The sequence below is a fragment of the Chelonoidis abingdonii genome, chromosome 13 (genome assembly GCF_003597395.2).
Source record: "Chelonoidis abingdonii isolate Lonesome George chromosome 13, CheloAbing_2.0, whole genome shotgun sequence".
Taxonomy (NCBI): Eukaryota; Metazoa; Chordata; order Testudines; family Testudinidae; genus Chelonoidis; species Chelonoidis abingdonii.
In genome coordinates, this window is record NC_133781.1 from 5,465,539 (window position 1) to 5,478,367 (window position 12,829).

General features: G+C 47.9%; 1 protein-coding gene and 1 long non-coding RNA gene across 2 annotated transcripts in view; both read left to right on the forward strand.

Annotated features, from left to right (window-relative positions):
* The window catches only part of LOC142047690 (uncharacterized), a 459,131-nt gene that overhangs the window by 280,583 nt on the left and 165,719 nt on the right, over nucleotides 1-12,829 (forward strand). The gene's annotated exons all lie outside the window — the stretch shown is intronic.
* The window catches only part of LOC116815547 (zinc finger protein RFP-like), an 18,308-nt gene continuing 16,789 nt past the window's right edge, over nucleotides 11,311-12,829 (forward strand). The window contains exon 1 of the mRNA XM_032763993.2: nucleotides 11,311-11,934. Within this exon, the coding sequence (XP_032619884.1) occupies nucleotides 11,518-11,934 (417 nt within the window). The 5' untranslated portion in view covers nucleotides 11,311-11,517. The remainder of the gene's footprint in view (nucleotides 11,935-12,829) is intronic.

Here is a 12,829-nt window from a genome sequence, read left to right on the forward strand (position 1 = left end):
GAGCTCTCACCTTATCTCTTCTCCCTGCAGCATCCTGGCCACTCTGAGCAGGGTGGGGATGGGACTCTGCTCCTCTGGCCCTCCTAGAGCTGTCATACTTTTGTGCCTCTTCCTCCATGGTTATTGAGATTGTGGCTGGGGCAGCAGGGACTGAGTGGGGAGCACCTGTTTCAGATGCCAGTGACATTGGAGGAGTTGGCTGTGTATTTCACCGCAGGGGCAGGGGCCTCTGCCGGACCCCAGAAAGAGAGCCCTCTACGGGGACATCATGCAGAACTACGAGATTCTGACCTCACTTGGTAAGGCTTTTCTGTCCCCTCAGTTATGAGAAGCCAGGGGGTCTGCATTTCCTAATCTGGTCAGATGCTTCCTCGGTGAGTTAGGCTGGAGGTGAACCGATCCTATAATCCACAACTGTTGTGTGAGAGCCATGCATCTCCAACAGGATAGGGAGTCATGAACCTAATGGACATGCTAATTCATTCCCATTCCTCCAGCTTTCACGGTGGCACAAGCAGTGTATTATCCTGTCTCCATTAATTCTCACTTACCCACAGGATCTCTATGCAGCTCCCTTCATGGGACTAGCTCCATCAGTGAGGAGGGCTCTGGAGGTTCAGACACAGGCAGGGGTTTAACACCAGAGTTGTGTGTGTGCCTCAGCAAGTCCCCCAGAGCCCACAGATCCTGAACACTTCTAGTGAGCATGTGACAACTCCCCCTACCCCAGACATCTGCCTATCCCAAGGGGGCTCCATGACCATGTTCCCATCTCTCCAGCTTCCACAATCTCCCAGCAAATCATGGGGTCTGTTTAAACTCATGATGTTTCCTTCGTGACAAATACTCCACCCATCCTCTGTGCACTCTCATCATGCTTGATTTCACCCCTGATCAGGACTCCCCATTCCCAAACCTGACCTGATCACCCAGCTGTAAGGATGGGAAGAGCTGTGGGTCCTGGATCTCCAGGTCTCCAAGGAAAGGAAGATCCCAAGAGGCATCCGCTCAGGTGAGGAGTCAGTCATGCTGGCATAGAAACTACACCTGTACCTTAATTTAACACTGTCCTTGGGAGCCAAAAAATCTTACCATGTTATAGGTGAAACCGCATTATATCGAACTTGCTTTGATCCACCAGAGTACGCAGACTCGCCCCCCCTCCAAGCACTGCTTTACTGCTTTATATTCAAATTCATGTTATATTGGGTCGTGTTATATCAAGGTAGAGGTGTATATGGCAAATGAAGGAAAAAGCTGAAAATTCCCAAAATGGGTGCGAGCCCCCTCAGTTCTGTCTCATGTCAACCAGGTCAGGCTGTAGTCAGCTGATGTCATATCATCATGGCAGATATCGATCATGGCTTCTCACCCACTCTGTCAGCTGTCAGAAGTTTTATCCCTGACTTCACTTCCCTCTGACTGTTTTGAATGGGATGTGGAGGCAGAATCCAGTTTCTCAGTCTCCCCAACAATTTATTGTGCTGTGTAGAATTTAGTTTCTCACACTCCCAGTGTCCTTTGTTATCCACTAAATACCCAGCAGATTCAGAGGGGAGATTAATAGTAAAAGCAATGCTAACATGGTCTGGTATGAAAATGCTCAGCGAGGTCACCCATAGAACCTCACCTCTGTCCTGTCATAGGCTAAAATGCCAGTAACATACTCACAATTTTGTATATGTATAATATGGCTAAAGTGATTCTGATCTCTGAGCTTGGTTTCAGCCCAAGATCCCCTCTCTCAACTTTACCACCTGCCTAATTCTAGCTCAGACCCATTTGAATCAATGGGGCTATTGGCAGTAGTAAAATTAAATGTAAAGGTTTTGCCGGACTGGGACTCTAGATTGCTGGGTTTGGGAATCTCTCTCTCTTGATTCGCGGCCTTTTCCTCAGACCACAACTTTCCCCAAATTTGGTCTTCTCTGGCTACAAAATAATTGTCTCAGTTCCAGTGACAGCTCTAGCTTTTTTGCTGCCCCAAGCACGGCAGGCAGGCTGCCTTCAGTGGCTTGCCTGCGGGAGGTCCCCGGTCCCATGGATTAGGCAGCACGCCTGTGGGAGGTCCGCCAGTCCTGTGGCTTTGGCGTACCCACTGCCAAATTTCCACCAAATCCGCGGGACTGGAGGACCTCCCACAGGCAAGCCACTGAAGGCTGCCTGATTGCTGCCCTTGCAGGGACCAGCAGGGCACCCCTCATAGCTGCTGCCCAAGGCACACGCTTGGAGCACTGGTGGCTGGAGCTGCCGCTTCTCAGTTCATACCATAATTATTTATAAAAAGCAGCAGAGGGGCCCCACAGAAGACTAGGACTGTATTGTGCTAGGTACTGTATAGACACATAATGGGACACAGCTCCTAAGGGAAAGAGTTTACAGTCCAAATGTGCAAAACAGCCAGCATAATTTTGTAAATGTCAGGAGTGACCCTGAAATCGATAGAGCTCCAAGTGATGCCCCAAGAGGAATGATGAGGGGAGAGGGCAGCTGAGAGAACCAGGCTCTGCCCTTGAAGCAGGTATTCAACTTCAGGTAAGTGTGAAAGACAGATTGTTCTTCCCTACCATTACAGCACCTACCCCTAGAGTGCAGAACACATTTTCTGAGAAAAGTCAGTCTGCTGCTGGCTTTAGCGATAATCATTAACAATGGGTCTGTTCAGACATTTAGCACCAACTGTCAGTCCCTGCCCTGGAGTGATACCATTCAAAGCCCCATACTGTTCTGATTAAGGTATTTTAATGCTTGTGAACCCAGATTATATTAAACCGATTTTTAAAGCTCATTAGATTCTGGGTAATTTTTTCAAAAGCATCTTTTCCAAAATGACTTATGGCTGGATTTTTAAAGGTATCAGGCACCAAAGGAAGCAGATAGGGGCCTAGTGGGGTTTCTAAAGCAGGTTAGGCACTAGGGTAGATCCAGAAAAAGATTTGGGTGCCTGGCTGCTACTTTCACTTTAGGTACCTGAACCCGACATTTAGATGCCACTGATCAACCCTACTTCCCCCACTGAGCTGCTGCAGTCATATGCATCTACACTTCTGTTAAAAACCCCCAGGTGCCTAAAAATTTGCTATTTAGGAGGCTCACAGCTGCCTCAGTCTAGGCACGTAGGTCCCTGTTTCATACCTATGTCGCTGCATGCTTGTTAGAGGCTTTCCCTTCACCCCTTCCCCTGGTTATTGTCACAGACAGGAAGCAGAAGTCTGGAAGTCCAAAGTCCAGGCAATGCAATGTTTATTGGGGTTAGTTTCAAGCAAGTATATCCCTAGCTCTGTGTCCCTGTTGCCCTCTGTAGCAGGCATAATTATACCTATAGTGTACGGCCTTCATCCCACCCCTTACAACTTATGGTCAAGTTCCATTTTGGAGGGTCTTGAGTCTGGGGGCTTCAGTACCACCCCTTTTGTACCCCATTGGAGGGATAACGAGTGAGGTCGTTCACTGGCCAAGGCCAGCCTTTTCTTCGGCTTTTAGTGTTTCTTATGCCTCCCCCCAATTCTCCTTGCCCCTCCTGACTGGTTGCTTGACCTTATCTTGAGAGAGGAGCCAGGCAGCCTTCCAGGATATGCTTGTCTATTACATTCCCATCATACCCTGTAGCACTTTAGCTCTATTTCTTAACTTTTCCCTTTGTACTTAAAGCTTCATCTGGTTGTGGGAAATGCAACACACAGTGTCTTTGTTTACATGTTAGTAAAGATATAAAAGTATCAGACGTCAAACCCCAAATTCTATCTCAGACTAACAAACAGGCCTATATAAAAACAATGCTCCTCAAACTAAGTGTTCCTTGGCTTATCTTGCATATGGGGCCCAGTTTGATAGTCCACTGGGTGCTGCAGGCTCAGCAGAAATTGTCTGCAGTCTGTGCACAGCAGGTCTTTAAATAACTCCAGACATATGGGACAACGAGCTTCTTCCTGCAGACTCTTGGCTGGTGTGGCAGCAGCCATGGCTTCTTCTGGGGAGAAGAGTCACCCCTAGATTTCCTCATGAGCTTCAGCCTGGGCAACAGTGGGATGTTCCCCTCCCTACACAGACTAAAGCTTGTTAAACTGGAGAGAGTCACTAGCAGTGGTACAGCTCCTGGGGTGAGACTTGTCCTTAGCTGGATTGGGCTAAAGGAATTAAGGCCTGGAACCACAAAGGGACCTCACAGAAGCAGAGCTGGATTAACCTTTTGTGGGCCCAGTGCCAAACATATGTGTGGGCACCCATGTGGTCATTATGGGCCCCTTCTGAATGTGGGGCCAGTGTGGCGGTGCCATTGGCACCATAGTAAACCTGATACTGAATCTCAGACTTTTTTAATTTTGATCACACACCTCTGCAAGACTATATGTATTACCATACACGTTTTCCTCAGTCCCTAGTTTTTCTCATTGAGCTGTACACATGTGGGTTTACCAGTGTCCACAGTGAGCAGAACTTTCATAGTGATTGGGGGGGAATCTCTCCACAGATTAATCTCCTTTCTCATTCAGAAGTTTTGTAGCCATGTGTCCAGTACCACTCTATTTCATCAGTCACTGCATGTGTTCTTGGTCTCCACTCAAAGTTCCACAGCCAGCGGATACCTGATCAGTTCTGACAAAGCCCCCATCCTTCCGTTTGAGCAAGCCACTTCCAAACACCATTTCCCCACTCTGACTCAATGAGCACTTAGCATCTGGGAACCTGAAGTCACCAGCCTTTCTCCCTCTGCTCCTATATACATGCTATTCCACTACGTGGTCACCACCACCTCTCGCCATGCTTGTTTCCCTTCTACCTTGGACATGCTACCCAGCCAGCTGGTCCTATTCTCCCTCTGGAAACTTGACCTGCTACCTCTTTCCTGGCTCCCCTTGACATTCCTTTCTTGCTGGTGACCTCTGTTCCTTGAGGTTAACTCCAGTTTATTTATCTGTTCCTAGCTTAATTGTCCCATTGGCCATGGGGCCAATTGCCAGAGGCCAGCCTTAGACACCTCCATCTACTAACTGGGGGAGGGGTGGCGATTCCAAGGCTGAGCATGCTTGAACCTTGTGACACTAGGGACTCTCAGTCCTCAGTGCTGGCCCTAAACAGCTGCAGTCTCTGCAGTTAGGTACTTCCCTACTGCAGGCTATGGCTTTAAGTACCTGAGATGCCCATCACTTGCAGCAGGGACCACCAATTCTCATGCACCCCTCAGGTAGCACATAATTTATGCAGAAGGCGCAGTCTGAATAATTTCGGAGGCTGGGGAGCCAGGAGGCTCCCCATCCTTGAGCAGCAGCTCTGTAAGAAGCTCACACTGCCCCTCTCTGCTGTGGGGCTGAGAACCCATGAAGACAGTGGAGTTACCCCAGTGTATAACCAGTTCCACTCAAAGCCTGTTGAAGTGAGTGGGAGTCTTTTCATAGTCTTTAATGGGCTGTGTATAAAGTCTAGATGAAGTCCTTTATTTCTAGGAGCGCAGTGCATTCTAAAATTATGCTGCACTGGTTTACTATTGTAAACAGGAGGGTATTATTCACTAGGTAATGTGAGAAACACCTCTTGCAGCACTTAACTTCTTATGAGAGGTCTCTGACCCAATTACGACATGTAAACCTGCTTAGCTTACAAGGTCTGAAAATATCAGGTGGTCTGGTTATAAAAGAAAGGCACTTTTGAATTCAGTAGGAGTTTTGGATGTGCACAGAAGGCTGGACTGGTTCCTGCATGGTTACAGAACTGCAGTAAAGTGGAACAATTTTCAGATTGTGTGACTGGAGGATATCTGGATCCATATTGTAAGACCGTCCCAGATGATGAGGAAAAGTTGAGGTGCCTTTGTTCTTCTGTTGTACTTTTAGTTTCTGTGATGAACTTGCCAATGCAATATTGCTGTCTTCTTCTTTATATGGTGTTTATGGAAACCAAAACTTAAAAAACAAAACAAAACTGTAATGGTGGTTGAACATAGCAATTCTGGTCCTACTTAGCATTAGGAATATGCCAGCATTTGTTGTTCAATTTTATCCTACTTTCTCTACAGAAAATTAGAGGCTCAGTATTTGACATGGGAGAAATGAAGTAACAGACAGCGGCCCAAATTGAACCTGAGTGCTCCTGAAGGCTGAGGGTTTTGAAATCTGAAAGGCAGGTGCTAGATTCCCTTTCCGAATATTAGACAAATCTAGAAAGGAAAGGCCAGTGTCTGCTTCCATGGCTCAGAAATGGAAACTGAGTCACGTCCTCCTGGTACCTAAAGCTGCCCAGGTCCTCTAGTATAGCCTTCCCTCCCTTACTTATTATTTTAACTTCTCCTGGTGGGGTCCACATATCTTCCTTGCTAGGCTTCAGACAGAGGTGCATTGTCCATTCATTCCACGCAATTCCTTCTTTGGGGGCTGTCAGCTGAAGCTACCGGCATCCCTGATCTAATCTGGGGAAGCCTTTTGCTCCTTGTGCATACATGTTCCCCATTCACAGCATCACCCCTGTCTAGTAGTCAGAGTGGCTAGGACAGCTGGCTGGGGTGCAGGGGAGGTTAGGGGCCCAGCTTGCGGTGCTGGCCAGAGTAGGGAAGGAATGAAGGCTCCAGACAGGGGGCTTGGACAGTGTGAGGCAAAACCCACCTATGGGGATGTTGATTGGAGTAGGGGCTTAAGGGCATGGCTGTGATGGCTGATCAGAATGGGGGTGAGGGGCATGGTTGGAGGGCATCTGGGACACAGTGGGGGTGAGGGGACTGGCTTGGGGTGATGGGGGAACTAGGCATAGTGAGGGTAAGGGGCCTGGCTGCGGTGATGGGTTGTATTAGGGGAGAAGGGCCCAGCTGGTCATACAGCTCAGCCTACATAAGCAATGCAGTGTGCGAACCCTCTTAGCAGCTACCTGTCATACATATAGACAGAAGCAGGGGGAGCTAGAGATTCCTCTGCCCACATCATCCTGGGCCTCTGTGGGCCTGACTTTAATGGAAATTGGGCTTTTTCAGTTTTCTGATTGTCCCCAAAGTCAGCAGCGTTCTGCCCGTTTGTGCCTCAACCAAGCCCATCCAGTCTGGAACCAGGGGCAGTCAGGATTGAATCACCTGGAAGCTCTGTCTTTGGCTTCTGCATGGAATGGTCGTTTAGGTTATCAAGTTCTGGCGGCTTTGGTCTTGGACTGTGTAATGGAATTGCATTGCTAAAGAACTTATTTTTGGACTGCAGTTTATATAGTTAAAACCTAGGTCCTACTTAGCTGTACCATAACCAATCAGTTTAAACTAAAGTACTACAAAACAGTATTTTTCACAAACCCTAGGCTACCACCTTTTATACACAAGAGTTAATTCAAATATTGTGAAACAATTACATAGCAGACAGAAACAATTAAAGAATCAGACAGATAAACAATAGAGAAGTAGGGGCTATAAAGGCAAAACAAAAAAGAACAGATTTCACAGTCACAACTTATCAATGCCGGACAGAATGCTATCAGACAAAGTTTTCTTTAAACATCTTAAGATCTCTTTCTTTATCTGGTGATGGTGAGTACTATTAGGACCGGAGTGCTTCTTAACAGTCCCATATTACATTGTTTTGGTGCAACAGATGGAAGGTGAAGATGTGACTCTCTACAACTTAGCTCACAGCTGTTGTTTTTACTGCAAAAGAAGGCCTCAGACCTTCCAATGCTACCATGGAGGTTCTTGACTTTCCTAACAGCCTAGATTTGGCTTCCAGGATGTTTCTCCTACCTTTCCCTATGCCAGTGGCATCGAGTTGTACGACAACCACAGGCTCCTCCCCAACATTGCATATACATCTGTCTAGAGGTGTGGAGCGATCAGCCACCTTCTCAACTGGTAGGCAATTCACATTGTGGCTATCCCAGTCATCACACACCCAGCTATTTATACTTCTAATGATAGAATCACCATTGTCATTTCCTGTCTCTTCCTAATAACTGGGATTCCATCTCCTGGAGGAGTATCGTCAGTGCGAGAGGATACCCTGACACCATCTGTTTCCCTCAGCTCCAGCTTGATGTCCTACTTCCCCACAAATTTCCTCCTCCACAACAGCCCAGAGGCTGTCAGACTATGGGTGGGACTGCTCCACTTTGTCCCAGAAAGTCTCTTTTGTGCACCTGTCTGTCTCCCTTAGCTCCTCCAGTTCAACCACTCTGGCCTAGGGCTGCCAACCCTCCAAAGTTGTCCTGGAGTCTCCAGGAATTAAAGATAAATCTTTAATTAAAGATGATGTCATGTGATGGAACCTCCAAGAATACATCCAACCAAAACTGGCACCCAGACTCTGGCCTGAAGTGCCCATACTCAGTCTGTGAGGGCCATGAGCTGCTTGCGCCCAATGTGCATATACACCACAATGCGGGTAATCATACATGTGCATTCAGTTCAATCAACTGGACAGCCCCCTCTCTGCTGCTGGATGGCTGCCTGAATTCTTCTTACTCCTGTAGCTTTTTGGTTTTTTTTTTATGTGGGTTGTTTATTGGCCTAAGTGTAGAGAATGAGTTTAGAGAATGGCTTTCACACTCCCTCACTAGCTCCTCTGGTCACTTAACAGCTGGCTTTTTAAACCCCTGTTCTCCCTGAGTTAGCCATTCCCCTTTGTTAAGGGATTAGTGATCAAAGGATGGCAAACTAGAGTCTCATTAAGAAGCCCCAGCCTTGCCTAGCAGGTCACTAGGCTCAGCACACAGCCCCTCAAACAGACACTATACTATGGGCAGAGGTGGTGTCCCTAACCTCTGTTCACCAGAGACTGGGAATGCGTGACCTGAGGTGGATCACTTGAATCATAGAATATCAGGGTTGGAAGGAACCTCAGGAGGTCATCTAGTCCAAAGCAGGACCAATCCCCAGACAGATTTTTACCCCAGTTCCCTAAATGACCCCCTCAAGGACTGAACTCACAACCCTAGATTTACCAGGTCAATGCTCAAACCACTGAGCTATCCCTCCTCCATATGATTACCTGTTCTGTTCATTCCCTCTGAAGCACTTTGCATTGGCCACTGTTGGAAGATAGGATACTAGGCCGGATGGACCTTTGGTCTGACGCTATCTTGTCGTTCTTATGTTCTTATATTTTTATAAACTTCAATCACGCAAGTTCACGGTAAGCAGCAAGCACACAACAAACAAATGAACAGACAAACTCACACGATCAGAGTGAAACTCACCCCTCACATTCAAACAAATTAGAAGTTCAGTGTGTGATGATTTTAGGAAAATAATTCTCCTGATGCCTGCAGCCAGTCTCAAGAATTCTGAACTCTTGGTGCTGGCAATCCTGGATTAGCATTAGTCAGTTTGTGTTTTCAAGCCTGTCTTCTCCAGCTAAGTTTCTAAGGACCTAAATATAAAAGTGAACATTCTCCTTTATCTTTTGAGTTCAGCCCCAGTTCAGGGGGGCTGTGCTCATTTGTTGCTTGGGGCCACAGCCCAGCTCCAAGTGCATTTCCATGGCTTGCCATCTCTATTTCCCTTTCTACTGCCTGTGCTGTTTTAGACAAAATGATGGCGCTCCTTTAGGGGACTTGCCATGGATAGCTGAGTCAGTAGGGTGACCAGACAACAAGTGTGAAAAATTGGGACCGGGGGTGGGGGGTAATAGGAGCCAATATAAGAAAATGTCCAAAATAATGGTACTGTCCCTATAAAATTGGGACATCTGGTCACCCTAGGAGTCAGCCCCCCACCCCCCAAATGATGAAATTACCTTAAAATAATGAAATTTAAAAACCAAAATACTAGTTCATAATCATTGTTGGGTTCTTTTTATTTTCGTTCTTATTTCTCAGACTTTTAGGTTGCAGTTGGGCCATATTTTCAAATTTTTCTCTGCAGCCACAAGGTCTAGAAATTTTTGCTTAGAAAATGAAAGGCAGGAGTCTCACCTCATCGCTTGATTCTAGGAGCTGGGGCTTTAGAAAACACATGAAATATCATGAACCACATGATGAAAGCATGACAGTTGGGTATACTGCTAGCATTAAGGCTCCTGCACACTGCCAAAGAAGCCTTAGTATAAATGAGAATCAGGCCTTCCAGCTTAACCCAATTTTTAGCTTGTGACTTTGGTATCACTCCTTAGACAGACAAACCCTGGCCCTGCAAGCTCAGCATCCCAGCTGGGCACTGACTCCTGGGTGAAGCCCCAGTGACCTACCAGCTCAGGGGCTTGCAGATGTAAGTGGGGGAATGGTCCCACTACTGTGGGAAACTTTCCTGGCTTATACACTACTCAGGTGAAGTGAGCTACAAAAAGGATCAGAGTCTTCCCTCTCATTTCCTTTAACCAGAAGCCTGCCTGATCTCGAGGGCTCTCCCTCCACTTTCCCATGTGGCAGAGTCCTTGTAACCCTAACAAGGCTGGGCCCAGGATTCCTGGGGGGCTCGACCCCCAACTTTGTTGTGGTCACTTAGGGCAGGGTCTAGGGCGCCCTCACTCCAGGGTGTTCTCTCTGCACTGGATGCTTCCCTGACCCACTGATCATTACATACAGTTCAAAGCAAATACAATTTATTAAACAGCAACCAATTTAAAAAAATAAGGAAAAAATGGGAAAGGTTACAAGAAAACACATCACCCTGCTCTGTGGCACAGGGACATCACAACCAGCCTCTCTGGAATGTAAGGGAAGTTCAGTTTGTTCCTCACAAGTCCCAGGCCTCCTGCCCAACCCCTGGCTGTGCTGCAGGGACGCTGTGGCTTGGATACTTGCTCTAGAGGTGGCCACATGCTCTCAGGCTCTAGGTGGCAGGACTTGTCTTCCCAGCGTCGCCCCACCCTGTCAGGGTTATGATCCCCCTCCAAGTCCAGCCTGCAGAGCCGCTTGGTTGGGGAGTCTCCCTGCGCTGGGCCCACTGGCAAGGGTCCCCCTCACCCTCTCCAGCTGCTCACCGCACCCAGCTCCACTCCGCCTCACCATGGCTGCTGCTGCTGTTCTGCCTCCAGCTCCCTGAGCTGCTTCTTCGCCCACCTCTCCCCCTGCCCCTCCCCCCCGGTTGCTGTAGCTCTGCTCCCAGCTCTGACCTGCTTCCTGAGCTGCTTTTCTGGCCCCTCTGGATCTCGCAAGGGTCTGCTCCCCAGCCCCTGCTTTCTCCTTAGCTCGGCCCCACTCTGTCTGACCCAAGCAATTCCAGCTCCCATGGAAGATGGGACTCCCCTGGCCTCCTGACTCCCTGATTAGCCTGCCCACCCTGTCAATCAGGCTAACCTGAAGCATTAGCCTCTCCCCATTGTTCCTGAGGACTGTCAGTCTCAGAGTCCTGATTTCCCATCCACCCTTCCCTTTGGTGCTGGGAGTAAGCAACCAAAACACCCCCACTGAGTTTTAGTAACGGGACAGTCAGAGCCTTATTGGCACATTTTTCGCAAAGGCTTCCTGGGTTGTAATGTCAACAACTGGCTCCATCCAGCTCAGCAAATAGCAAAAATCAGTGACAGGAAGAGAAACGCCCAGTTGCTGCTGCAGGCAGGGTGAGTCTCTGAACTCAGGAAAGTGAAACTAACCTAGTCACACTGCCCAGAGGGAGCCATGGCTGCGGAGAACCCCATGGAAAATCTCTGGGAAGAAGTGACTTGTCCCATCTGTCTGGAGTATTTCAGAGAACCTGTCACTCTGGAGTGTGGGGACAATTTCTGCCGAGCCTGCATCGCCCAGTGCTGGGAGGGATCCGATGCAGACTTCTCCTGTCCTCAGTGCAGAGAAACTGTGCAACAGAGAAACCTCAGGCTGAACAGGCAGCTGGCAAATGTCTCAGAAATAGTCAAAGAGCTGAATTTACATAAAGCAAAAGGCGCAGGAGAGGATGGTGTGTGTATGGAACACCAGGAGCCTCTCAAACTGTTCTGTGAAGAGGATCAAACCCCCATCTGTGTGTTATGTGATAGATCACAGGCTCACAGAGCTCACACTGTGGTTCTCATAGAGGAGGCTGCCCAGGAGTACAAGGTAGGGAATCATTGCCTCACGTAAATCATTCAAACTGAATTTTAATTACAGGTTAATTTCATCATAACGTGCTGGTTTTATTTGATTGCTCCCTTCTGCGGCTACTGATGTAAGTGCATCGTTCACTGTATGAAAAATGATATAAAAGGAAATGTTTAGGGCAATGTGGAAAAAGGCAAAAATGAAGGCATCAAAGATAACTCATGAGATAAGGGACCTTTCAACTCATCTGAAGCTGTTAAACAACCAGTGAGGTTTAAGTCACAGGAGCTGCAGGCCAGTCTATGTGCGAGTGCTGCCTTCAGACTGGAGAAGGGGATGTTACAAGCTGTTGTTATTACTGATTTATATCACAATATTTATTTTTATTACTATTTTCATCCCAGTAGTTCCTGCAGACCTCAAATGAGATCTGACTTCCATTGTACTGGGCCCGGCACAAAATACAGCGAGGGGCAATCGCTGCTCTGAACGGTTTACAATCTAACTAGACAAACAGACAATGGGTGGGAGGGGAAACAGAGGCTGAGACAGGGGACATGACTTACGCAAACTCACCTGGCAGCTCAGTGACAGAGCTGTGAGTAAAACCCACATCTCCCAAGCCTTAGGCCAGGGCACTAACCACTAGGCCATGCTGCCTCCCCGGCAGCACTGTGTGATGAAGTGTGGCCATTAGGTGGGAAAGACTCCCTTGTAAGGGTGCCAGGCCTAGCAGGGAGGTGAGGTTTCTCACTGGGATTCAAGTATCAGAGGGGTAGCCGTGTTAGTCTGGATCTGTGAAAGCAGCAGAGAATCCTCTGGCACCTTATAGACTAACAGAGGTTTTGGAGCGTGAGCTTTCGTGGGTGAATACCCACTTCGTCAGACGCAGGTAGTGGAAATTTCCAGGGGC